Here is a 27,292-nt window from a genome sequence, read left to right on the forward strand (position 1 = left end):
CAAATAGTCATTGTAGAAATGAGTTATCAGATTCGAAAACTTCATTACACAAATCAAAGGAATATTAATATTTTTCTCAATCATTCAAATGAGCAATAAGTCATTTATATTTTAACTAAAGAAGAAATCATTGCTATAATTAAACAAAAAGATAAAGGAAATAATCATGAGGATAATAATACAGAAATACAAAAAGTTTTATATCCAAAAACTCTAAACATACTTGAGAAGCTAGAAATATTTTTGTTGTTTTTTTTTTTTTTTTGGGTAAATAAGAAACTATAAATATTTTGACTTAAACTAGCTTTATGCTAAGAAACTCTAAGATAAATATTTTATTTCATCTTAAACCTTTAATGTAACATAGCATATATATACAGATAAATATTACTATGTGGAGACAACTTTTCTTAAGACGGGTTTTAGAAAAATTATAACTTATTATAATGTACAGTTTATTCTTATTTATAACTATCCTAAATTTGGAATAAATTTTTTTTATAACTATATAGAGTTTATTCTTATATAGTACATCACTATATAAATGTTTTACTGTAAAATTATTATTATTATTATAATAAACTAACTAACATGATACAGTGAGAAAGAAGATGATCAAGAAAATAAGTTTCGTTTAAGTAAAGTTTGTAAAAAGGAATTTGTACTAAGATATGATATGCTTTGCATTGTATTGACGGAAACTTTAAAAGAGTAGCTGAATCAAACACAAATATCTCCATATAATTTAGACATAAAGTAAATTAGAACCAATAATCAAATCTTACATCCAACATAAAACAAATTAAAACATAAATTAATAAGAGCAAGACTTTACTCTTATTATTAACATATCACGAAGAGTGCTAAGAACACTTTTCTTCTCACTTTCTCATATCATTGTGAGATTGATGTGTACAAGAGACAAAATATAAAATTAAATAATTATTATTATTTTCTGTAAGTGAAAGCATTTCTCAACGTATCATTCTCGAGTATTTATTAGTTAAGTTGAAGTATATATATATATATATATATATATATCGTTTTATACCAAAGCAGTTTGTATACAAGATTCAACACATTTAATCTATATTTTTATTTATGGTAATTTTTTAGAGAAGATGTATATATATATGTTATATTCCCATTCAGGAACTCTATTCATTTTCATAATTTATTGAAAGAAACAATATTTCCTTAAATAAAAACAACATTTATTATTGACTATTTTTAACATATATGCTTAACAACATTTATTATTTATTATTTTTATTAAATAATAAATGTTGTTAGGCATATAAGCATAACATTTATTATTTATTATTTTTATTAAATAATAAATGTTGTTAGGCATATAAGTTAAATGCGGACCATTTATTAGTTGAAATGAACAAACCGAATTTTTATATTAAACTTAGTTTAATATCTGCGTATGGTAAACGGTAAACCACGGTTGCAAAAAAATTGTGTGAATATTAAATGTGTGTATTGGAGTAAAAAAAAAAAAAAAAAAAACCTAAAACGACATAGTTCCATGTCGTTTAATAATCTCCTTATGTAGTTCCTTGGTTAAGAAATTGAGTTGGAGAATAAAATTAAATCGTGAGAAGAAGTCAAACAGAAAAGGCAGCTTCTTGTTTGGTGTCGGCATAATATTGGAAATTTGATATTAATTAATTGAGAATCTGTCACATCACGTCTGCCCTGTTTTGTTTTAAAAGGAGTCGTCTTTAGGCGAGAAACTATGGAGGAAGGTGATCAACTCTGCAACTTTTAAGGGATTGACTTCCATTGCGTTCAAAACTAATTAACCTTCAAAATCAAAATTCTCATATCTATCTATCCATCGTCATGTCATCTACAAGAGAAACTATTCAAGATCCTTTGAAACCGGGGAAGTTTCTGGTTTTCCCAACAATAAAACCGAGTGACCTTTTTTCTCTATTCATGAAGGCCACTCTTGCCATTTTCGTTTTCCTTTCCATCTATCTCTTCTTCTACCACTCTTTTACAACGCATATTCAAGTCCACTCTTGCCCTCAATGTGACGGATTAATCACTCAACAGAAATTCATCAACATTGTTAATACTAATAACAATACTTCCATCAGTTATGATAAGACAAATATATCCCACATTTTGTTTGGTATCGGCGGCTCAGCAAAGTCATGGGACACCCGCCGGCATTACTCTGACTTATGGTGGAGGCCTAACATTTCCCGTGGGTACGTTTGGCTGGAGGAGAAGCCGAACCGAACTTGGCCGGAGACATCGCCACCGTACAAAGTCTCCGAGGACACATCGAGGTTTAAATACACTAGCTGGTACGGTTCACGCTCTGCTGTTCGTATTGCTCGTATTGTGAAAGAAAGTTTCGAGCTTGGATTGGATAATGTAAGGTGGTTCGTTATGGGAGACGACGACACAGTTTTTTTTGTGGAGAACTTGATCACCGTGTTAGGGAAATATGATCATAATCAGATGTATTACATTGGTGCCAATAGTGAGAGTATTGAGCAGGATATTATACATTCCTACACCATGGCTTACGGTGGCGGCGGCTTCGCTATCAGCTACCCTTTAGCCGCTGAGCTCGTGAGGGTTTTAGATGGATGCATTGATCGATACGCGTCGTTTTATGGGTCTGATCAGAAAGTACAAGGTTGCATGGCTGAGATCGGTGTACCCGTTACTAAAGAACTTGGTTTTCATCAGGTTTTTTTTCTTTTTTCTTTTGAAGCTCTCTATTTTTCAGTTTACTTATAATATTTTGTTGAGTATTAATTCGTCAAGGTTAATGGCTTTAGGTTGATATAAGAGGGAACCCGTATGGCTTACTGGCGGCGCACCCACTGGCTCCATTGGTGTCACTACATCATTTGGACTACGTGGAAACTATTTTTCCGCAAATGTCTCAGATTGACTCACTCAAGAAGTTAATTAGTGCATACAAAATGGACCCTGATCGGGCTCTGCAGCATAGTTTCTGTTATGATTTTAGCCGAAACTGGTCCGTTTCTGTGTCTTGGGGTTACACGGTGCAGTTGTATCCATCCTTGGTGACGGCAAAGAAGCTGGAAACAGCATTTTCGACGTTTAAGACATGGAGGAGTTGGAGCGACGAGCCATTCCAGTTTAACACCCAAGTCATGAGCCCTGACCCGTGTGAAAGACCGCTTATTTATTTGTTGGATCGGGTTGAGAAGGTTGGAAAGGACAAGACCTTGACGACGTACAAAAGATTCATAAATGAAAATGAAGAAATTTGTGATGGACTTGACTATGCTCCGGCTTTGGCCGTCCAATCTTTCAGCATCTATGCCTCCACATTGACACCTGACGTTTGGAAAATGGTAAGAACAGTGTCTCCTTATTTTATAAATTTTTAAAATCAGGTAATTAAAATACATTGATTTAGATCATGCCTAACCATAATCTATCGGTTCCAATAAAACATTAATCTAAGTTATCAGTTAACCCAAAAGGCTGACCGGGTAGGTCAAAAGTGAAGACTTGTTTCGCAGTTCGTGAATGTTTGGTCATAAGCTGGTGGTTTAACGAAACGTGCTGGAACGTCCTTATAATAAATGGTTGGACTTGGTAATCAACACTACATTTATCTTTATGCGCAATTCGTGCAAGATACGGGAGGCTTGAATGTTTTGTTTCCGTGAATGAAATTTTGTTTGGTGTCTAACACGTTTGGAAATTATGATTGATTGATTGATTGATTGAATGGGCAGGCGCCACGTAGACAGTGTTGCGAGGTCATCAACGGTGGAAAAGGGACAAAGAGAGAAAGAGTTGTCCAGGTCAAGATTAGAGGCTGCAATAAATTCGAGAGTGTCACTCCAGCTTAGAAGAAGCCAACATTTATACACCAACATTCACAGTTTCATAAAGCGGTCTATAAGACACGCAATTGATTGACTGTGAACTGTAAAGTTATTCACACGGCACCGTTTGGCTCAACCTGGTTGCCGAGAAGGAGAAGCGCCTTGCTTCCACCCGTAAATATTCATTTGTATATTTACGGCATCAGTATTCAGCTGTGTATGTCTTGAGAGAATATTCCAAATATTTTTTTTATTGATTATTTTTTGTTTTTTTATTGGAACTCAACCAGACAACTAGATCTAATACCAAAGAAATTTAACATAATTTATTTGATAATTATGAGCTTCTCAATAGTTTATCTTTATAGAGATGTTGCTGGCCGTTTGAAAATTAATTCAAATCAAATAACACTTTTTTTTGTCTAAAAAAAAAAAAAGATAGGGTACTTGTTTTCAGATTATTCAACTCAAAATATTTTTTCTATCCAACTCTATTAAACTCAAAATATTTTTTCTCCTTATATATTTTTTTCTCTCTCTGTCGCATTTTTCTCTCCTTCCAATTTGAAAATTAATCCACCAAGACCACTGCCACCAGCCAACATGGTCGGAACGACGCATAATTGACCAGATCTGATCGTCGTGCATCGATCAAGCTATTTCTGGTCAGATGTATCTGGCTATCTAGTCGTCATTGACGACTAGATCTCTAGCCATAGATCTGACCATTTCTAGCCAGATCCATAGTGGATCTGGCTGGAAACGGCTATATTAGCACACGACCGACCATATCTAGTCTATCGTATGCTGTTTCGACAACTTTTGACTACCGTCCAATAGTGGTGGTTGGCGGCCGGCTGTCCTCTTGGGTGACTAAGGTGCTTTTGTTGATTTTTAAACTTTTATTGTGGGAGTGTTTAGCTAAATTAACAAATATAGGGAGTTAAAAATAGTAATAAATATTTTCAAAAAAAAGTACCAAACAACTAACACATTTTTCAGGATCTGATCTTATTCGATTTAATTCAACTCAACTCAACTTAAAACACTTTTTCATAATAACATTTTTCAAATAATTTATCGAACATCGCGCAATCTTTTTATTTTTTTCTTCTTGTGTTTATCTTTTCGGACTATGGGAGAACAAGAAATTCAACAATGATGAAAAGTATCATTAAAAAAAAAAATTACGCGTTTTGAAGGTAATATTTATAGAAAAAGAAAAAGACCCTTTTCTCTTATCTTTTTCAGATTCCTTTCTTAGTTTTTAAGAAATATTCATTGATTGCATAAACCCAGAACTGTGATAGACCCCTACTCATCTATATATAAAACAATTATTTTTTTAAAAAAAACATTTGGTTCTTTCTCAGGCCGTTGTTTCCGCAAATTGCTCTTCTTCAGGAACTTCCTTCACACAGTCCAATTCCTGTGAAACTGATCGAACGGCAGCATCAAATGAGAGCACATGGTGGTCACCATTTGGCCCCAAGTTTACCTCTTTGTCATCATGAATTGGGTTGCCATACATCTTTGATGTTGGCTTTGGAGAGAGTCACTTGTGGTTCTTCCTGCCACTGAACCAAAAAGGTGGTAAGGGAGAGGCAATTTGGTGTTTGTTCAAGTGCCCAGCATTATCAGACCCCAACGGACTCTGACCCAAATCAATCCACAATGAGTTGTCTGACGACTCATCTTCACTGAAAACTGGACTTTTCGTCCCCGACAAAGATACTCTCAGTTTCCTCAAATATGGTGCTTGTTCCATCCCTGTCAGAACTATTATCTTGATCCATTTCCGTATCAAATTCATCTCTCACCTGAGCAGATGTGAATGCACCAGAAAAGGCTAGCAACTGAGAACCTGGGCGAATCTCGAATGGTTTATCACCATTCGTAACAACCTCATTATCTTCAACTCCAGTCAATCTATCCAGATCATCAACAGAATCACTAAGGTACAAAGGATGTTCAAGGGTAATGAAGACGAAGAAGAGAAGAACGTAGATGGGGAATGAAGACGAAGAAGAAGAGCGAAGATGGGGAATGAAGACGAAGAAGAAGAAGAAGGGCGAATATGGGGAATGAAGACGAAGAAGAAGAGCGAAGAAGAAGAGGGGCTTGCTATTTTTGTTTAGAATTTTTTTTTTAAAAGTATGGATGGGCGTCCATTGTATGTGGCCCCCAGTCTATAGTAAATGGACTCCCGTCCATATAATATGGACGGGAGTCCATCGTTCATTTCACATGGACGGGCGTCCACATATAATGGACTCTCGTCCAATAACAGTGAACGACCGTCCAAAGTTGATGAACGGCCGTTCACTCGCAAAATATTTGTTATCAGGATATGTGGTTGGTCTGAATCACATGACACATAATTCAGTGTAAGATTTTCAGTGCACAGTCCCGGTGTCCATAGCATTATTGTTACTTTTAATACCCTATATTTGAGAATTTAGTTAAAACATCACAACCACAACAAAATTTTAAAATTTAACAAAATACTCCCAACCACCGAAGATGACTGTCGGCCATCGACCACCACCGTCAGCCACTGTCGATAATTGTCAGAACAGCGCATGATCGATCAGATCTGGCCAACCATGGATCTGGCTAGAAATAAACGACCATGGATCTAGCCGTCGTTTCTGGCCAAATCCATGGATCTAGCTATTTTTTGCCATGAATCTGGCGAAAAATGGTCAGATCAGTGCACGATTGCCAATGGCGGCCAATAGTGGTGGTCAACAGCCGACAGTTGTCTTCAGTGGCCGACTTATTTTGAGTGGTATTCATGTGAATAATTATGGGCATTTTTTGTCAAAAAAATTAATTTATGAGGTTACAGAAGTCGTTTTGCACATTTGGACTAATTGTTATTTGGTAGACATATGATGACATCTGTGTCCAAAATGTTTATTAATTAAGGGTAAAACAAGAACAAAATTTAGATTACCTAGATAATAAAAAAAATAACTCCCTTTCAGTTGATAATCGGATTACCCCCAATATTATCTACAGTAATCAATATTGGTATTGGAATATATATTATCGGAATATTTTACCATTTGACAACCAAACATGATAATGGTCGGATTAAAAGATAGATTATCAGAGTTATCTTTTATTACCTGAACCAAACAAACCATAAATGTTTGTAATGTTTATCATCTTACTAAATATTGTTGGAGTCCCACATCGACTAGGCACGCTCAAGCCTATTAGGTTATAAGAGGGGATAATCCTCCCATTCAACAAGACCTTATTGGGTGAGGAGTCAGGCCCACCTCAAATTCTATCATGGTATCAGAGCTCAGGTTCTGTTGAGCTGAGCGCTTGACCAGCGAGTGAGAAATTAGAGCCAACAACTACCTCCAATAACAGGCATGACCCAACATATGGGCTTGACCGTGAGGGAAAGTGTTGGAGTCCCACATCGACTAGGCACGCTCAAGCCTATTGGGTTATAAGAGGGGATAATCCTCCCATTCAACAGGACCTTATTGGGTGAGGAGTTAGGCACGCTCTGATACCATGATAAAATTTGAGGTGGGCCTGACTCCTCACCCAATAAGGCCTTATTGGGTGAGGAGTCAAGCCCACCTCAAATTCTATCATGGTATCAGAGCTCAGTTTCAGTTGAGCTGAGCGCTTAACCAGCAGGTGAGGAGTTAGAGTCAGCAACTACCTCCAATAACAGGCATGACCCAACATATGGGCTTGACCGTGAGGAGGAGTGTTGGAGTCCCACATCGACTAAGCACGCTCAAACTTATTGGGTTATAAGAGGGGGTAATCCTCCCATTCAACAAGACCTTATTGGGTGCGAAGTCGGACCCACCTTAAATTCTAACATGGCCTTATAGGGTGAGGAGTCAGGCCCACCTCAAATTCTATCAAATATCAGTTCTTAATACGTATTGGTCCAGATTTATTAATTTTAGTTATAAATTTGCTAAATTGAGTAAGGGCGAAGAAATGGTCTCACCATTTTAAAGATGGAACTAATTCCTCTTGGAGGAACTTCAGTGAATGGGTAATTTCTCCATCCCACTCTTCTACAGGGAAAATTCTATCTTCCAATAATCTTGTGATGGCATTCCCCTCACACGGTAAAGCAATTAATCCTTAGATAATTTTATTCATTTCGTTTTTTGTTTGAGCAAAATATAAGTACAGTACATTGTATTGAATCTATTGATTACTAATTTAATTCTTCAGTAGCGACCACCCAAGAGTACTTGAACCCAATATTTTTGATGAAAATTCGGGACCCTACTTCTTGAGACACAAATGTTAAAGTACCTTAGAAAAACATGTTGAAGTAAAAGTTGTGATTATTTAATTAAAATTTTGACTTATTTATTTATTTGAATATTCAATGACTGAAATTTAAAGTTAAAAAGTTAAATTTATTTACAATGTTTTTGGGTTTTGGTGTGAGATTTTATACTTTTAATATAGGAGAAGTTGGTGGTTAAACATTTAAGTATAAGTATTAAATCTATAATTCAAATTTAAAAAAAAAAAATTCTAATCGCTATCAAAAGATTTTCTCCCTTGAATTTCATACAAAGCACACCCATGTAAATTTTAAGGCAGAAGTAAATAGGTGCGCTGTTGCATGGATTTTTTAAGTATGGAGGTGTTCCCTGAGGGATTTTACTGAGTTTTTTGTCTGTGGCAGTGGCAGTGACGGGCCAGAGCCCACAGAAAAAGATGTTTTTTTTGATCAAATATTCCACCTATTTACATAAGTTTTCTTGGTTTAAGCTCAGATCACTTCGATAAATTTTTACTCTTGTTCATCATTGGCTCGGCTTTTAACCTTATAATGGAAATTCGAGGTTGATTAAGAATGATGCAGTGAGGAGATTGCCAATGGGGTCAATACTCAATAGTTTAATTTGTTCTGTGTTATAATACATAGGCATTGCGATTCACCCAATTTAGTTACAGTCTTCTTTTTATTATCTGTTTGGGTACAGCAAACTTTACCTGGATAACTAAACCTAATCAATATTGCTTACTGTTGGCTTTTCTCAAAGGTTTTTCAATGGAGTAAACAAGTTCTGTTTCTGTTAGGGTATCGCAAACTTGACCTGGATCAGTGACGAAACCTAATCAATATTGCTTGTCAATAGGTTTTTAGAAGGAACTAGTAAACAAGTTGTATTTTCTATTTGGGTATTGCAAACTTGACCTGGACAAAGAAAACCTAATCAATATTGCTTGCTTCTTGCTTTTGCAAAGGTGTTTTCTAGTGACTAACAGTTAAAATTAGACGTATGAGTAAAATGACACGTAACCATTGATGAAGAAGCAACTTAGTCAATTCAAAGAACTTTTATCCACGGATTAATCTGTAGCAGTTATAGCGACATGTTCCCGGTTCCCACTTCACTGTCAAATGGTACAGTTCTCAAACCCTTCAACAAAAAATATTTGAAATTCAGATTCTTTCGCGTCTTTTCTTTTAGTCAAATTCTTCCAGTTGACCCTACACCAGAAAAAACAATTCCAACTGGCAAAAACCTATTACCAATTCCACAATCACAGTGGGAAAAAGGTACAATTAACTGATGAAGAATCAATGATTAAACACGGATTCATACGCGATAGACTTGACTTTCATAGACCAACAAAAAAGGAGACAAATAAAATAAACAAACTAATGAGAACGCTACAAGAAACCTTAAATTCTCTCGTTCCCACACTGTAATGCATGAAAATGAAGGGATGAAGAAGCATCTAAATTTATTCTGAGATAAAGATCGAAAGCGTACAATTTGGGGCAGATAGTGCGCTATCGACTTTGAGCTGAGTAATCAAGCATAGTGTCTTTTCATTAAATATAGGTTTAATGAATGATTAAAGTTATGAATATTATTTTGAAGTATATATCTTTAATTGGATACAGTGTTTGCCCTATTTTAGCAGGAGTTTTCCCTTCTCACATTGAAAAACCTTTGCACACCAAATATGGTATTTACTATTTAGTAATATGTCAAACTTAACTATCTATCTTATAAGAACTTATAAATGTATATTCATTATTTTAATTTGAATTAAAAAAAATATATATTATAATGTCATTTTCTGAACAACCCAGAAGTCTTATGTTCAGACCGCTTGATAGCTACAGGTAACTACAAAAATAAGAAATTTTTGATTTGGGGAATGATATGTATCAAGCAAATAATGAGTGAAATTTTTTTTTTTAATCAAAGGAGTGTAGAAGTTTTTCAAATTAGTTCAAGTGTCCACCCCATTCACTGATTATAATACGCTGAAAAAAACAGGAAAAGATTTATGCCATGTCAGCATCTGGACTATATAATTAAAAAAGAATTAAAAACTGACCAAAAGAATTCACACCTTAGATTTCAAACTGACAAGACTAGAAATATAATCTGACGTGGCTGGTCATCTCCGGCTATTTCTCAGTAAGACAGCCAAAATTACAATGACCAAATAACAAAACGCGTCCTCTATGAAGCAGCTTGGAAATGCCCACCATTGTTTACATACTTAATCTCTCCACCTATAATTGGATCATTTCACAACACTAGCTAGCAATCCACCCATCCATCTCAACAAAAGAACTAGATTCAAAGGTAGAAATTTTTATCCGTCCTCGTATGGTCATGCCTACCATGACTTGGCTGTCTAATGCCACCGGCAATAAGGCCGGTCACAGCACCCGTAAACTCTTCTGTCATGGCAACAAATCTCCTAATTCTTTACCTCTTGGAATCCTCTCTTTCGAAACGGCCAAAACCATGTCTCGCCTTATTGGGCTTTACAGGTCTCTTTCTGATGATGAATTCTTCAACCTTCGAAAAGGTGCCATGAAATCCAAAGGTGTTGTTTTCTTAAATTCCAAAGATGAAAATTTCCTTCTTGGACTTGCTTGTGCTGAGAAACTTGAAGATCTCGATCGAGCTGCTGCCACCGTCTCTCGTTTGGTGAACAAGTGCACTGATTCGGCTCCAAAACGGTTTGATCAAATATTTTCAGAAATGACTTTCGGAATTATGGATTTGGGGAAGTTAGAATACGCCTCAAAGAATTACGAAAAACTGGTTGAAAAGATGGACAAATACGTCAAGGCAACGTCAAACTTGCATGCTGCAATGGCAAGTCTCGCTGAAATGGAAATATCGGAGAGAAAATTAAAAAAATGGAAGCAAAATCTCGGTCCAAAACAACCCAACACCGATTACTTCAACGAGAAAATCACGTATCAAAGAAAACAGGTGAAGCATTACAAAGACACTTCCCTATGGAACCAAACCTTCGACCGAAGTGTTACTCTAATGTCACGAATCGTCTCCGTCATTTACGCACGAATCTGTGTCCTTTTTGGTCCCTTCGTTTCAGACCTCCCTCGTCCCACAAAGAATGTAAAACCTTTTTTGCATCAGAAAATAACACGCATGCGTGTCCATCCTGAAACCAACTTTAGCCTCCTTCCTGACAAGAACAAGAAACGCACAATTTCGGATCCCATATTGAAAACAAGAAGAAAAATCAGTGCCATTCGGATCGTCAAATCGGGTCCATTACCAAAATTTGAAGAAAAAATCGATATCGATATCGATAACAATAACAGCCCTCCATTTAAAATCGGAAAGAACAAGAAAGTTACGCATTTAGCATCAGAATCTACAGTTGGTGGCGCGGGACTGGCATTACGCTACGCAAACATCATTGTAGTTGCGGAGAGTTATTTATATTCACCAACGAATGTCAGCGACGAGGCGCGTGGGTATTTTTATGAATTATTACCAGATAATTTAAAGACGGCAGTGAGAGCGAAGTTGTGGGGTGGTTGGTGTACGAGAACGGAGGAGACGAATGAATGCCAGCAGGTGGTTGCGGAGCCGTGGAGGGAGGCGCTGGAGGAATTGATGGCTTGGATGGGGCCGGTGGCGCATGACACATTGAAGTGGCAACAGGAGAGGTACTTGGAGAAGCAAGGATTTGATGCGAAGCCAACGGTAATGTTGTTACAGACATTGTATTTTTCAGACTTAGAGAAGACAGAAGCAGCCATTGTAGAGTTGTTGGTGGGCTTAAGCTATGTATATAGATACGAAAATAGAAGGCTGGGTGGGCGACCAGGTAGAGGCGGATGTAGATGACTACTCAATGTACTATTGGACTTTCTCGTTCTAATTATTTATTAATGAAATTCGAGTTTGTTCTGCTGTTAACTTGGTTTTGGTTCTTAATCTTTTTGCGAATGCTTTGGTAGTGTTTGTAGTGCTCGAGATGTTAAATATTACGTGCACTAATCATTTATACTGATTCAAGTACTAAAATTAAAAATTTTAAATTTTAAAAAAAAAAATTTAAATTTTTAATGTTAATATTTAGATTAGTACAAAATAATTAGTGTATTTAGTATTATTGTAAATATTATGATGAACAAATTTTTTTATGATACCAAGGTTTTTCTGTCGATGCTGAATTTGAAAAAGGACCTTTCAGGGACACAGCAGAAGCCCAAGTGGTTGGTGTTAACAAGAAAAAGCCCAAGATCACAATAATGTATTAAAGCCCATGAAGTTTCAGAGAAAGGAACAGTTGCAGGAGCAAGACAAAAGTGATTTGCGTAGAACAGTTTAGAACTGCAGTTGAAGCGACACATGAAAATGATATTGCTGGTTCTGGATTTTCTTTCGAGAGAAAATACCAAAAAAGGAGCATTCATTGGTTAAATGATATAATTTGAATAAAAATAATCCTTATTGGTTACATTTTAACCCAAGTAATATAGAAAGGGATTGATCTATATGGTAGCAGTTTTTCAACTTGCAATTTCTCAACTGGGTAATTGACATTAAAAATCATATAATACTCTTAGTTAGAACATTAATATTCAAAGTTTTAGCTTTACGAAAAAAAAAAAAAAAGTATTGAAAATTAAAAATGTGCTCAGTATGTTTGTTTGAGAACAATATTTAAATGAAAATGTGTTTAACACGATTGCCTGGAAACACAAAGCAAAAGAATGAGAAATATAAAATTTAGCATCTACAAAATGGATAAATCCCCTTCAATCTACCAATTATTTTGTTCGTCTTGAAAAGTTTGTCTTAAAGATATTCATTTTTTATTTCCGTTTGTAATTTTGTGTTGAAATTTTTTATTTAAAATGAATTTTTTTTTTGTTTTAAGGAAGAGGTAAAGAATTATAAAGAAAGAGAGTAAATAAATTTTTATATAAAATAGTGGAGCTCACATTTCTCTTCCCTAACTCCATTTGAGTGGCATTTCTGTTGTTTTCTAATTCAAAAAAATAAAAAAATAAAAAAAATAAAAAAAAATTCCCCCACCCATCACATATTTCTTTCAGTCGGCTACCATCGCCGGAAGGTAGCCGAAATCTATCAGAATGGTGCAAAACTTACTGGATGTGGCCGTCATGCGCCATTTTGGTGACTTCTAACCACCTTCCGACAATGGTGATTGGCTGTCGATATTTAATGAGTGAGTAAGAGGGTTTTTGTTAATTTTAAATGTTTTATTATAGGGGATGTTTAACTAAATTAACAAAATATAAGACTATTTTTATTAATTTTTAAATCTTATTCTCGTAATAACAATACAACTCAATTTTTTTAAAAATACTCTATCAAACACACCATGTTTTACCGATGGTGAATTTGAAAAAGGACTTCTCAGTGAGACAGTAGAAGCCCAATGTTGATGTTAATAAGAAGAAGGCCACGATCACAAAAATGTATTAAGGCCCGTGAAGTTTCCATAGAAAGGAACAGTGATTTGTGTAGAACAGTTTAGAACTGCAGTTGAAGCAAACATGAAAATGATATTGCTGGTTCTGGATTTTCTTTTTGAGAGAAAATACCAAAAAAGGAGCATTCATTGGTTAAATGAGATCATTTGTATCAAAAGAATCCTTATTGGTTACATTTTAACCAAGTGCTATTGAAAGGGATTGATCTGTACGGTAAAAGTTCTTCAACTTGTAATTTCTCAGCTGGGTAATTCACATTAAAAACCATATGATACACTAAGTTAGAACATTAATATTCAAAGTTTTAGCTTTAAAAAATAAAAATAAAGTACGATTTTCTTTGTATCTTAATCCAAGGATGGTATTGTGTTATAACTTAAACCTAAGAGAGAGCCAAATCCAAAAGACTGGTCTTATAGGTAAGAGATTAAGGAGAGTTCCTAAGTTTTTAAGTACCACACTTGATAGGTGTAAGATGATGATATAAAATCCTAATATAAGAAATTAATAATATTACAATTTTGTAGTATAATATGATCCTTAAATTTAATAGGGATTTTTTTTTATTTTTTTTATTTTTAATGTATAATGTGGATTATGTTTTAACATCTAATCACTTTATATAGATAAGAATTAATATTAATACTTAAACTTATCTCAATATTTTATATTTAAAACAAGAGTAAGCGACATCTACCCACCTAAGGTTGGCGAATCTACAAGTTTTCACTCATAGTTTCATAAATTCTAGATTTTCATCCTTAAATTAACTATGTTAGTGATTTTTAAGGTTTTGACACAGTATATAATATGCTATTACCATACTACCCTTAACAAATAAATTAATAAATTACCTTTCAACCCTCAAATTAATAGAATTAGAAAAAATCATCTTCCTTTCAAATATTTTTCAATAACATCCTCTTCTTCAATTTAAAAAAAAAAATCGAAACCTTGAGAGGTGGACGACGATCGGTGAGCTAACGAGATCAGGTTGGTGGAGGGTTTTGGAGAGCATATGCTGGAGAAGAGATGGGTGGTGACGGGGATTATTTTCGATGCCAGGATTGACCAAAAAAAGCTTGACAAGTTGCGAAAACAAATAAAATTGAATACTTGAAAACATGTTCAACATGATTGTCCAGAAACACAAAACAAAAGAATGAAAAATATAAAATTTAGCATCTACATAATCAATAAATCCACTTTTTTTAACCAGATATTTTGTTATTTTTTAAAAGTTTATCTTAAATATATTAATTTTTTTTATTCCTGTTTGTAATTTTGTATTGAATTTTTTCATTTAAAATGAAATTTTTTGTCTAAAAAAAGAAGTAAAGAATTATAAATAAAGAAAGAGTGTAAATAAATTTTTATATTTTTATATAAAACAGTGGAGCTCACATTTCTTCTGTTTTCTAATTCAAACAAAAAAAGCATTCATTGGTTAAATGAGATCACAGTAATGTATTTAGGCCCGTGAGGTTTCCTTAGAAAAGAACAGTTACAGGAGATTTGTGTAGAACAGTTTAGAACTGCAGTAGAAGCAAACATGAAAACGATATTGCTGGTTCTGGATTTTCTTTTTGAGAGAAAATACCAAAAAAGGAGCATTCATTGGTTAAATCAGATAATTTGAATCAAAATAATCCTTATTGCTTACATTTTAACCCAAGTGCTATTGAAAGGGATTGATATATAGAGTATAAGTTTTTCAACTTGTAATTTCTCAGTTGGGTAATTGACATTAAAAACCATATGATACACTAAGTTAGAACATTAATATTCAAAGTTTTAGCTTTACACAAAAAAATTTTAAAAATTAAAAATGCGTTCAATATGTTTGTCTAAGAACAATATTTGAAAACGCAAAAAATATAAATGTGTTTAACATGATTGCCTGGAAACACAAAGCAGAAGAATGAGAAACATAATATTTAGCATTTATAAAATCAATAAATCCCTTTCAATTTACCAGTTATTTTGTTCGTCTCGAAAAGTTTGTCTTAAAGATATTAATTTTTTATTTCCGTTTGTAATAAAGGAAGAGAGTAAATAAATTTTTATATAAAATAGTGGAGCTCACATTTCTCTTCCCTAACTCCATTTCTTCTGTTTTCTAATTCAAAAAAAAAAAAAAAAAAATTGCCCAAAAGGCTAAACCAACAAGTATTTCACATTTTCCTATTCAGAAAAAATGAAAAATTCATAAACAACACTGCCTAAATTTCTAGGTAGTGTTAAAGAATGCAATATTATTAAGATTTTCCTAACAAAATAAAAATGAAAAATCTCCCAAATTTTGTGGAGAAGAAAGAAGCTTAAACTATAACCTCAATTAAACCCAGTCACTGGAAGCCTCCATTTTGTTTGCAAACTCCATACCCGGCCCTGGCCCATTCCAAAACCAACGTCCACCTCACCTACTCCGCCACGTAATAAATACAAATCGCCAATTGTGTGGTCGTTAGAAATTCGTCAAGCCAATCCACAGATTTTCCCACTTCACTTTCTTCACACTCCCTATCTATAAAATCCCATCAAACTACACACAACAAGCTCGTACACAGACAACTTTCCAAAACTGTTTCTAGTTTCATTTCGTCGTCTTCTCTTTAAAAAGGTTCTTTCATCTTACCCGTTCGATCATTATGGCTGCTTCTGTTTCCACCGTCGGAGCTGTTAACACATTACCGGTACCATGTTTTTCCCGCCCTTTTTCATTTTGTGTTCTATTCATATTTTGCCTTAGTTATTATCGATCATCCTATTGAATTAACACATTTCTTCTTTGTTATCATCGTCTCATACTTTATTATCTTGCTCATGAGTCGTTTTTCCTTTACGGAGTCTGTTTAAAATTTAGTTGAGGACATGGAATGTGTAATTTCTTTGGAATGTTGTGGTTTAGTTAGTTTTAATAAGAGATTTTATTTGGTGCAGTTGAAAGTAAATGGATCGAGTACTGGAACTTCAGTTCCAAGCTCAGCATTCTTGGGAAAGAGTTTGAAGAACGTGAGCTCAAAGATCAGCCAGCAGAAAATCTTTTCAAAGAAATTCAAGGTTTTGAGTGAATACGATGAGGAGAAGCAGACCGATAAAGACAGATGGGGTGGACTTGCCTATGATACATCAGATGACCAGCAGGACATTACCAGAGGAAAAGGAATGGTGGATTCTCTCTTCCAAGCTCCCATGGGCACTGGAACACACTATGCTGTCTTGAGTTCCTATGACTACATCAGTCAAGGTCTTCGACAGTAAGTAGCTAAGACTTTATTGTGATATCCTTAGAATCATTATTGCCTTTGTTGATGTCTGAGTTTAGGCTTTCTATTGGACTTGAATTCTGATCATAGGGTACTGTTGAATTGTTGTTAGGTACAATTTTGACAACAATATGGATGGTTTCTACATTGCTCCCGCGTTCATGGATAAGTTGGTCGTTCATATCACCAAGAACTTCATTAACCTGCCAAACATTAAGGTGCGTTAGCCAAGCTTCTTAGAATTATTTCACTCTGCATACAAGTTCATTTGGGTTTAAATAAAGTTTGATGATTTACCCAAAATACCGTGACAGGTTCCTCTCATCTTGGGTATCTGGGGAGGCAAAGGTCAAGGAAAATCTTTCCAATGTGAACTTGTCTTTGCCAAGATGGGAATCAAGTAAGTGCCTTTTGATTTGCCTGTCAACTTCTATAATTTATAGTCTGTTGCATTTTCTAGATAATTGAAATATTATTATTCGGTAAGGAAAATTCAGCAGTAGAAAAACTATTACCTAGCAAGAGTACTGCACGGAGCAAGTACTCAACAAATTAAGTCTAATAATTGAGGGATGAGATGAAGGACTGAATTTCCAAATAAAATATATATCTTGAATAGATGTGAAACTAAAATCCTTTTAAAATGCACAACTCTGTTCCTGTTTCCCTTCACCAGCATATAAGACACTGGTTTCATCATGATAAGCATTTACAGTGGAGCCTTGAGTTTCTCTCTTGCAGATGATAAAAACAGTCATCCGATGCGAACTTTTATAGGATAGTTGGAAATTATGTTCTTTCAAAATTATCCACCACCCTATAAAACTCATTGGATCCATTAATTTGTTGCCTAACCATTGAAGACTTTGACAAAATCATCTTCCTGAAGTTCTTAGAACACCCAAAGAACAGTTGTATTCTGGTTTTTATTCTGCTGAGAATTTTTATAATTTGAATGTTGGCAATCTCAAATTAGAAGAAATTAAGCTTTTTTTCAAAATGAATTTGGTGAAACATGCTGAAAGAATGTTGAAGTTCGAAATCTTTATATATATGCTTGATTCTTACTATGATTTTTGTGACAATCAATATTCAGCCCTATTATGATGAGTGCTGGTGAATTGGAAAGCGGAAATGCTGGAGAGCCTGCAAAATTGATTAGGCAAAGGTATCGTGAAGCGGCAGACATCATTAAAAAGGGAAAAATGTGCTGCCTTTTTATCAATGATCTTGATGCTGGAGCTGGTAGGCTTGGTGGAACTACTCAATACACAGTCAACAACCAGATGGTTAATGCTACGCTCATGAATATTGCTGATAACCCAACCAATGTCCAGCTCCCCGGTATGTACAACAAGGAGGAGAATCCCCGTGTTCCCATCATAGTCACTGGTAACGACTTCTCCACATTGTATGCCCCTCTGATTCGTGATGGTCGTATGGAAAAATTCTACTGGGCTCCTACTCGGGAGGACAGAATTGGTGTGTGCACGGGTATCTTCCGTACTGACAATGTTCCAAAGGAAGACATTGTCAAGCTTGTTGACACGTTCCCAGGACAATCTATTGGTGAGTTTTGTGTTCCAATTGTCCCCACTTATCTCAAAAGTCATTGTCCATTATAGTTTAATATTATCCTGAAATCCAGGCATCAATTTGACAGCTGAAAGTAGTCCTCAGCAAACCCAGAAAAACATAGTAAACAGCAAATTGAGCAAACACCTTTGTTTTCTATTGCAGACTTCTTTGGTGCCCTCAGGGCAAGAGTGTATGATGATGAAGTAAGGAAGTGGATTTCAGAAATTGGAGTCGAAAAAATTGGGAAGAGGCTTGTTAATTCAAAGGAGGGACCCCCAACTTTTGAGCAACCGAAAATGACTCTGGAGAAGCTCCTCGAGTACGGAAGCATGCTTGTCAAAGAGCAGGAGAATGTGAAGAGAGTCCAATTGGCTGACAAGTACTTGAGTGAAGCAGCTCTTGGTGATGCAAATGACGATGCCATCAAGAATGGAAGTTTTTATGGTTAGATCTTTGATCCTAAAGGACTTGATGAGAGGTTTGCATCGAGCTTTAGGAATGATGAACAAAATTGTCATCAGAAGTTACTCAAGCTTTTAATAACTGTTTGGATGCAGGTAAAGCAGCTCAACAGTTGAACATGCCAGTCCCCGAAGGCTGCACCGATCCATCTGCAGACAACTATGATCCAACTGCTCGGAGTGATGATGGGAGCTGCCTATACCAATTTTAGGTTTGTCTTTAGCAACAGAGTATAATTACCGAGGAAATAACCTCTAAGCACTTGTAATTGTGTCAACAGTCTGTACTTTTTCTTCTGGTCTTCGTATTTATTATCATAATAATATATTTACCAGACTTTTATTTAAGAGACATCTTCAGCCTAGATATTTAGGGCGCGGCATGCATGTTTGTCTCCTTAAAATCATATCTTATAATATTCAACTTTTTAAACTCCTGGAGGTTTTATTAATTTAACTAAACTCTTAACAAAAACGTATTATAAATTGATAAAAATACTCCTATTCACCTATATTTGTCAGATTTCAACAACCACTATTAGAAGGTGATCGGAATCTGGCGTAATGACGCATTATCGGTTGGATCTAGCTTGTAGTGTGTTGATCTAGCCTTTTTCAGCTAGATCTTTATCACATCTAGTCGTTGACGATCAGATCTTTGACCAAATCTTGCTGTCAATGCTAATTAATATATGGCTGTCGTTGACTGTCAACAACGATCATATCTTTGACAGTTGTTGACCGCCAGATGTGACTAGATCTGACCGTCAACGGTCAAATCCGACTATAGATTTGGCGTTTTTCGACCAGATCCATGGTGGATCTGACAGAAAAAGGCCATAGCAGTGCACGATAACGGTGGTAGTTGGAATCTAGCATCTGTGGGTGGATGGGGGTATTTTTGTCAATTTATAAACTTTTTATTATTTTGGTGTTTAGCTAAATTAATAAACCTATGAATTTTTTTGTTAATTTTTAAATCCTACCTCGTAATAATAATCATACTCAACTTAACAATAATATTTCAAAATCAAGGTTCGGAACTTTGCCTAGCTAAACTTCCATGGGAGATGTTGCATTAAGAAACTTTTAATTAGATAATCAATTTGAGATGAGTCAGCTTCTGGTCATCTGACTCATCTGCCCAAGATTGAAGTCTATAAAGCAGGTTTGAACTATATTTATGCAATCTGATTTCTCAATCTCCTCTCCCATTGGGCCATAAATTTGGCCAGTTTGCAGTTTTGCAAGTGTTATTGGGAGCCAGCCCACCTATACTTTAACTCATTAAATAATAAATTTCTTACCAACTTTAAACACCATTATGATTATAAAGCATCCATGCTGTATTTTATATTCAACAATATCAGCATCACGACCTGTGCTGAGAAAATCACATGGAGAATTTTATAATAATATCAGTATAACCCAATCAATGTTTTTCCCCTATACCGAAAGTTGCCACTCCCCATACCACTTTCAATACTATCAAATTTTTTAAGCTACCCAGTAACCAGTAAATCTATTGACTCTTCTGCAATTGTGCGGCCTTATGTCATTCACTATCCAGCCCTCAAATTTATTAACTAATTAATGACTGGCATCTGGGTTTAGAAAACAAACCCGAGGGTGTTTTATGTTTTCTGTCATTCCCCAGAATTTTGAATGAAAATAATCACAAAGATAAAGGGATCCACTCAATGAAATGAAAACTGAATCGTCACTGCACTAAGAATCCTGAAAAGAAAAATGGGGAAAATGGAATCATCCTGACGTGTACGTTATATGGTTTGAATCTAAGATTTCTTCGTTGATACAAATCCTTAAAATAATTGACTACACACAGAGTAAAATTATAACATCAACATCAAGTCAAATTCCTTGCTACTCACACTTCTGTATTAAAATGACCAAGTGGGTCTAAAAGTTTTTAGTCCTTTATCTTCAATCAACTATAAAAAAAAGTCAAGAGAGCAAAGTGGTGGTGGTGATGGTGGTTCTTGGTGTTGAAAAATTATAAGATTTCTGATAACCTACTGCAAATAACTAACCTAAATATTATATCCGTCTTGGCCAAATTGGTATTGCATTCCAAACCACTACATTCTGGTAAAAAGACAACTTTAGAATGAATCCACGTGGTGGGTTGAAATAACATTCCATAATTGAGAAAATAAATTTCCAAGAAATGGATAGGAGAATCTTATTTATATCTTTTGCTGTGATAATTTGATTTATGGTGAGATTTAACAACAAAATTGTTCCTAAATGATAGACATGAAGCATCAGGTGATCCATACTTCATTTAAAATCTGGGACCTGTAAAGTTACAACCAAAGTGATATGAAATTATTAAGAGCCTTTATGCCGGTTCAAAACTTTTTTTTTTTTTTTTAATGACCAATGGTGTTTGGTCCAATTTATATGCATTTCAACAAATCTTTCGGGATTCTAAAACTATCGGTCGGGTAATAGCTCTAATAGTTACTTCTATTAGCACGTAAAAAATGACTCGAACTTAGGACCTCTTGAATAGTACACAAAAAAATCTCTATCGAACTGATCGGTCACCCAAAAGTAGTTCAGTTCAATACTTTTAAGTATACTATAGGCCAAATTATTTCAAAAAATAATCTGCATGCACCATATCAGCAGATAAAATTTAAGCCTTCTATATACCCTTTGATGGAGCAGAGGATTCACAAGAATCACAGCAAACTCAGATGTAAAAATTTGTACAGAACATGTTTGAAAGCAGAAAAAGAAAAGAAAAGGTGAAGGGTGTAGAAAATATTCAGAATGTCATCTTATGAAGTTTTATTTAATTTTCTTGATTAATTAAGATTTCTTAATTCAGTTTTTTGTCTGTAATCTGTATATTAAAATAAAGTTTTCAGATAAATATATAAAAGATGTTTTTATTTTTTAATTATTTTCAAATATTTCATAAAAATTAAAAAAAAGACACAAAATTTATATTAAAAAAATAAAAGACACCCTTCTCTCTCTTTGCTTTGCCAGAATGAGTAATGCTAGTTTTATAAAGACATATATAAAGGGACATACAAAGACAATCTCTATCTTGATTTTCATGATTTCTCTCTCTCTTTCCCTTTTTCCGTCTTTTTTTTTTTCTTTTTCTTCTGAATCATATCACTTTATAACTTGGGTGATAACATTTTTCTTTATCAGAATATATGTATTGGTCTCTGTAGCCCCATGTGAAGTGATGGATGTATGGTTTAGATACTTCTTAATGTCTCTGCTTGGAACCCTACCAAGCGGCCACAGTTCTTCTCTGTGAGATCTGTTTACCTCACCGCCTATTACACTTTCCACTTCTTTCAAGTAAACATTCCAATCTCACCAACCTCTTCATAATCTAACACCCTTTTCGATTCAAGTGCCCACATTTCTTGCCATTTTTTATCCCTAGCATGGCATCTTCTTTTCTCCATCTTTTCTCTCTTCTTTTGTTTCTCTTCATTCCAGTATCATCCCAGCTCAATGAACTCTTTTTTCCAGGATTCAAAGATTCCACCACCAATATAACGTTAAGTGGAGTTGCAAGTTTTGAAAAAAATGGCATTCTTCGCTTAACAAACGAGACCAGTAGATTGCAAGGTCATGCCTTTTATAGCTCACCAATTCAGTTCAAGAACTTGACAACCGGCAAAGTCTTTTCTTTCTCTACCTCATTTGCCGTGGCCATAGTCCCTGAGTATCCAAAACTTGGTGGCCATGGCCTCGCCTTCACGATCTCACCATCAAAAAATCTCAAAAGTCTTCCCAGTCAGTATCTAGGGCTCTTCAATTCCAGCGATATGGGGAACTTTTCGAATCATTTATTTGCGGTTGAGTTTGATACAGTTCAAGATTTTGAGTTTCAAGACATCAACGACAACCATATTGGCATCGACATCAACAGCTTGACCTCTAATGCATCTACTACTGCAGCTTACTTCATTGACAGTTCAACAAAAGAAAATTTGACTCTCAAGAGTGGGAAACCAATCCAAGCTTGGATCGATTACGATGCAGCTGAAAATATAATCAATGTCACCATCTCTCCATATTCTTCCAAACCAAGATTGCCCGTCTTGTCTTTTCGAGTGGATCTTTCGCCAATCTTTCACGAATCCATGTATGTTGGCTTCTCTTCTTCTACAGGTTTACTCGCTAGCTCACATTATATATTGGGCTGGAGTTTTAATATTAATGGACCAGCTCGGGGTCTTGATATCTCTTCTCTTCCTTCGCTTCCGGGTCCCAAGAAAAAATATTCAGGTTTAACCATTGGTGTTTCAATAGCATCAGTGATTCTCGCAATATGTATGTTATCTCTGGCCTTTTTTTACTTGATTAGGAGAATTAAAAACGCTGAAGTTATCGAAGATTGGGAGCTGGATATTGGGCCACAAAGATTCACCTATAAAGAGCTGAAGCAAGCAACTAACAATTTTAGTGACAAGCAGCTACTTGGTCACGGTGGATTTGGTCAAGTTTATAAAGGAACGCTTTTGATTTCAAAAACTGAGGTTGCTGTTAAACGAATTTCACATGACTCAAGACAAGGTGTACGTGAATTTGTATCCGAGGTAGCTAGCATTGGCAGGCTTCGCCATAGAAACTTGGTTCAGTTAGTGGGATGGTGTAGGCGAAAAAGTGATCTTCTTCTTGTGTATGACTTTATGTCTAATGGGAGCCTAGATAACTTCTTGTTTGATAAGCCGAAAACGGTTCTTAATTGGGAGCAAAGGTTGAAGATTATAAAAGGTGTTGCTTCAGGACTTCTTTATTTGCATGAAGGTTACGAACAAGTTGTCATTCACAGAGATGTTAAGGCTAGTAATGTGCTGCTAGACAGTGAATTAAATGGAAAGGTGGGTGATTTTGGTCTTGCAAGATTGTATGAACACGGGTCGAACCCGGGTACGACAAGGGTCGTGGGCACTCTGGGTTATCTAGCACCAGAGTTACCCAAAACAGGGAAGGCCACTACAAGTTCAGACGTGTATGCATTTGGTGCACTTTTGCTAGAGGTTGCATGTGGGCGGAGGCCTATTGAGCCCAAGGCAGCGCCTGAAGAATTAGTGTTGGTTGATTGGGTGTGGGACAAATATAGAGAAGGGAAAGTCCTTGATGTGATTGACCGTAAACTAAATGGTGAATATAATGAGGGTGAGGTGTTTACGGTGATTAAATTGGGGATATTGTGTTCAAATAATGCGCCTCTGGCACGGCCTACTATGAGACAAGTGGTGAGGTGCTTGGATGGAGAGATTGAAGTGCCAGAAATAGTGAGACCACCGGATGCAGTTGATAGTGGGAAAGGTACAGTTGAAGGATTTAATGAGTTGTTCAACTCATTTGCATCTTCATCGTTTGATAAAATGTCTTCTCATTCATTCGTGGAAAATGGTGCTACTTTTGCTTCTCTTTCTACCTCTCCATTGTCTCTTCTACCCGTTAGACGAGAGACAGGGTAGCATTGAAACAGAGCATATTTTTTTTCTTTTTTTAATTTTTGGAATTTCTTGGTTGTATTAGAAGTCCAGATTTGTAAGAAAACGATTCCCAAGAGAAAAGCTTCATGCTGTATAATGTTGTGCCTTCATTATTATTATCTCGTGCTGTTGGGAAAGTGCGCATTACAGTAACAAAACCGTAATCCTTCAAATGAGACTGAGTATTGGGAGTTGTATTTTTTTCCTCCTTTTGAGCAAATGAGTCAGCAATCTTTAAAGCCATAACTGGCTACTAGCCTACTACCCTTGAATTAGTTAAAGCAGAAGGATCAGGTGATTATTCCCAGAAAACAGGTAAGGTCAGGTAGGATTGATGATAAATAAAGGGAAAATGTTACAGCAGAGAATGACAATGAAATCGTTAGTCTAAATTCACATTATTATAAAACGTTAATCTAATCCGAGATAAAGATTTGTGCTAATTCTTCTCATGGGTAGGGGGGCTGTATACGGTGGCTGCTGAGATGATGGTGTGGGCTCACTGGTGAGTCAGCTGGTGGCTGCCATTTAAGAATGAAATACCACAAAGGGAATGAATGTCAATTAAGGCTAATCAAATGTTATTTTCGGGTGGCGTTTAACATTGTATAATCATGGAAAATATGTAAAATTAAGGGGAGTTGCTATAATGGGTGTCAGCCATTCATATAAAATAATCATGACTTTCTTCACATTTCCGCTAATTAATTACCTCAGGTCAATGTTCCTTTTCAAGTCTTGTTTGTTTTAAGTAAAGGTTTGTTAAATCCTTAAGTTCTGTAAGAAGGGAAAAGGAAATTTGTATCCTTAAGTTCGCAACAGTCGAAAATTCTATGAAAGCTTGAAAGAAAGCGCTTGCTCTTAAAACACTGAAACTAGATACACTATCAGGAAAACCCAATAATTTAATAAGTTGTCAAAAAGAAAGCGCTTGCTCCCATTTCTCAGCGACAATGAAGTAACAGAGGAAAAGAAGCCAAAGAAACAACATTCGGCCTCAATATTATGATAAACAGTGTTCAAACGACTCAGAACCTAGCAATTTTAAGAGTGGACATGGGGAAATTAACGAGTGGGCTTATTTCAAGTATAACTTCTTTCTTACAAAAGGACATGCATAAGTTCACCAACTCTCAAACTTCAATCTCTTTTAATCCAACAAGTCAAATAGTTGTTGAGTTAATAAATTATCACCCAATTCTTGGGGCCCTATCGACTTTTCCAGAGGAATCAACATACAGTCGAACTCGATTCTGTCTGAAATCCATGGTAACAAAGTTATTTGGAGGAACTACCTGAACTTGAACAACTGGTTTCTCTTCTTTGATTTTCTTCTCTGCTTCATCCGCCGTTAGGCCTACTAACTCAGGCCATGTTGTTTTTGAAGCCATGTTTTTTCCAAGTGGTTGCCCGTAAGTTCCTGCATCTCCACCATAAACATAATCAGAAAGGCCATCATATAATAGTATCCATCATTATTGATCAACTCTATATAATCAATTAAATAATTCTGATGTAAAAATATTAATCATATAGATAAAAGAAGCAACTGACTAGGCAAGATTGGTGTTGATTGATCAGGTTGTTCTTGAGAGGGCTTGGTTGGTTTATTCTCCTCGGCCATAACAAACAGCAAGAGCTGGAAGATTATAAGTTATCAGAAGTAAAAGCCAGATCGTATTTAAAGACTATTATTATTTCTTGGATTTTTTCGATTCCAGCTTAGGTTTTGCCATTTGGAGAAGATTCCAAGTGAGCCAGGCCAATTATTTGGCAACTGCTGTGCACCACATCTCAGGAATCTTCTTTTCTTGCCTGGCCGGCCGATTTGATTAATTAAAGCTGTTTTGTGCCTCAAATGTATTTTAGGTTACAATTAGAAGGCCAGTTTATATAATCAACCCAACCCAAAATGTATATTATTGTTCCACACCAGTACACCACATAACAAATCAAACGAGATCATTCGTTAAAAAATAAATAAGAAACACTATGTAATTTCCCAGCATGAACATAAAGATTTTGGATTAAACTTTGTAAGAGTGATAGTTAAACAGATACCAGATAATATTTTAAAGATTAAAACTTTCTATACAAGATAAACGATCGATCGAAATAAGTCGGAGAACAAACCTGTTAAGGCCAGAATCAATGGCTGACGAATAAAATTAGGGATTTTTCAAAAGGGTTCTGACCACCGGTGTGGTTTAGAATTCTTTCTAGTCTGTTTGTTTGCTGAGAAAATTATTGATTCATCGGAATAAGAATTCAGAAATCTTGGACGAATGCTTTCCGTGAACTGAAGTATTTTGCAAAGAGAGAGAGAGCAAGCTTAGGGCAACTATCACTCTAGTCCAATAAGAATAGCAATATAGGGGTTTATATGATATTTACACATCACCGACTGTGTAATTGATGTTAACCATCCAAAGTATGACATGTCGTATGTAATATGGATGACAGGTCGTTTTCATTAAGAAATGAATAAAATAATATATGGTAAATATCACTTAAGTCCAGGTAGATTTACACATATGGGCGCTAATAGATACTCATGAAAACATTAGTGGCTTTATTGATATGAATCACATGGATGACATGTCTTCTGCTAGGAAAACTACAAGTTGGATGATCAAACAACATGCCGGTTGGAAACAAAACGACATGTCGGTTAAATACAAACATTGTGTAGGTTTGATGGGATGACATGTGATCTGTCAAGAAACAACAAGTCGGTTATTATGAAACGATATTGTCGGTTAACAGAAAACGACATGTCGTATGTTATCTGGATAATATCAATTATACCCCATATGACCGAGTAAATATCATACAAGCCCCTAATCTTGTAAATCATTTGGTCCTGTCAGGA

At 35.4% G+C, this 27,292-nt stretch overlaps 5 protein-coding genes across 6 annotated transcripts; 4 read left to right on the top strand and 1 right to left on the bottom strand.

Annotated features, from left to right (window-relative positions):
• The first annotated feature begins 1,801 nt into the window (after window positions 1–1,801).
• LOC116134400 lies at window positions 1,802–4,135 on the top strand. The gene is made up of 3 exons (XM_031420078.1): window positions 1,802–2,715; window positions 2,808–3,353; window positions 3,744–4,135. The coding sequence occupies exons 1-3, from the start codon at window positions 1,852–1,854 to the stop codon at window positions 3,858–3,860; spliced, it is 1,527 nt and encodes a 508-aa protein (XP_031275938.1). The 5' UTR covers window positions 1,802–1,851; the 3' UTR covers window positions 3,861–4,135.
• A 6,360-nt stretch (window positions 4,136–10,495) lies between these two features.
• LOC116134379 lies at window positions 10,496–11,986 on the top strand. Its single transcript, XM_031420052.1, has one exon. The coding sequence runs from the start codon at window positions 10,496–10,498 to the stop codon at window positions 11,984–11,986; it is 1,491 nt and encodes a 496-aa protein (XP_031275912.1).
• A 4,167-nt stretch (window positions 11,987–16,153) lies between these two features.
• On the top strand, window positions 16,154–19,261 carry LOC116134391 (ribulose bisphosphate carboxylase/oxygenase activase, chloroplastic-like). 2 transcript variants are annotated; one of them, XM_031420069.1, is made up of 7 exons: window positions 16,154–16,301; window positions 16,549–16,865; window positions 16,987–17,092; window positions 17,189–17,274; window positions 17,971–18,443; window positions 18,615–18,896; window positions 19,010–19,261. In XM_031420069.1, exons 1-7 carry the CDS (start codon window positions 16,257–16,259, stop codon window positions 19,123–19,125), a joined length of 1,425 nt encoding a protein of 474 aa, XP_031275929.1. In that variant the 5' UTR covers window positions 16,154–16,256; the 3' UTR covers window positions 19,126–19,261. The 2 variants fall into 2 exon arrangements, with proteins under 2 accessions (XP_031275929.1, XP_031275930.1); XM_031420070.1 differs by having other exon boundaries at window positions 18,615–18,930; window positions 19,010–19,134.
• Window positions 19,262–22,336: 3,075 nt separating this feature from the next.
• On the top strand, window positions 22,337–24,574 carry LOC116134376 (L-type lectin-domain containing receptor kinase S.4-like). The gene has a single exon (XM_031420050.1). The coding sequence runs from the start codon at window positions 22,351–22,353 to the stop codon at window positions 24,400–24,402; it is 2,052 nt and encodes a 683-aa protein (XP_031275910.1). The 5' UTR covers window positions 22,337–22,350; the 3' UTR covers window positions 24,403–24,574.
• A 915-nt stretch (window positions 24,575–25,489) lies between these two features.
• Window positions 25,490–26,755, bottom strand: LOC116134401 (subtilisin inhibitor CLSI-I-like). Its single transcript, XM_031420079.1, has 3 exons — window positions 26,554–26,755; window positions 25,975–26,059; window positions 25,490–25,840 (listed from the first exon to the last, which is right to left on the bottom strand). The coding sequence occupies exons 2-3, from the start codon at window positions 26,042–26,044 to the stop codon at window positions 25,611–25,613; spliced, it is 300 nt and encodes a 99-aa protein (XP_031275939.1). The 5' UTR covers window positions 26,045–26,059; window positions 26,554–26,755; the 3' UTR covers window positions 25,490–25,610.
• Window positions 26,756–27,292: the final 537 nt, after the last annotated feature.

The sequence above is a fragment of the Pistacia vera genome, unplaced genomic scaffold (assembly GCF_008641045.1).
Source record: "Pistacia vera cultivar Batoury unplaced genomic scaffold, PisVer_v2 Contig287, whole genome shotgun sequence".
Lineage (NCBI taxonomy): Eukaryota > Viridiplantae > Streptophyta > Magnoliopsida > Sapindales > Anacardiaceae > Pistacia > Pistacia vera.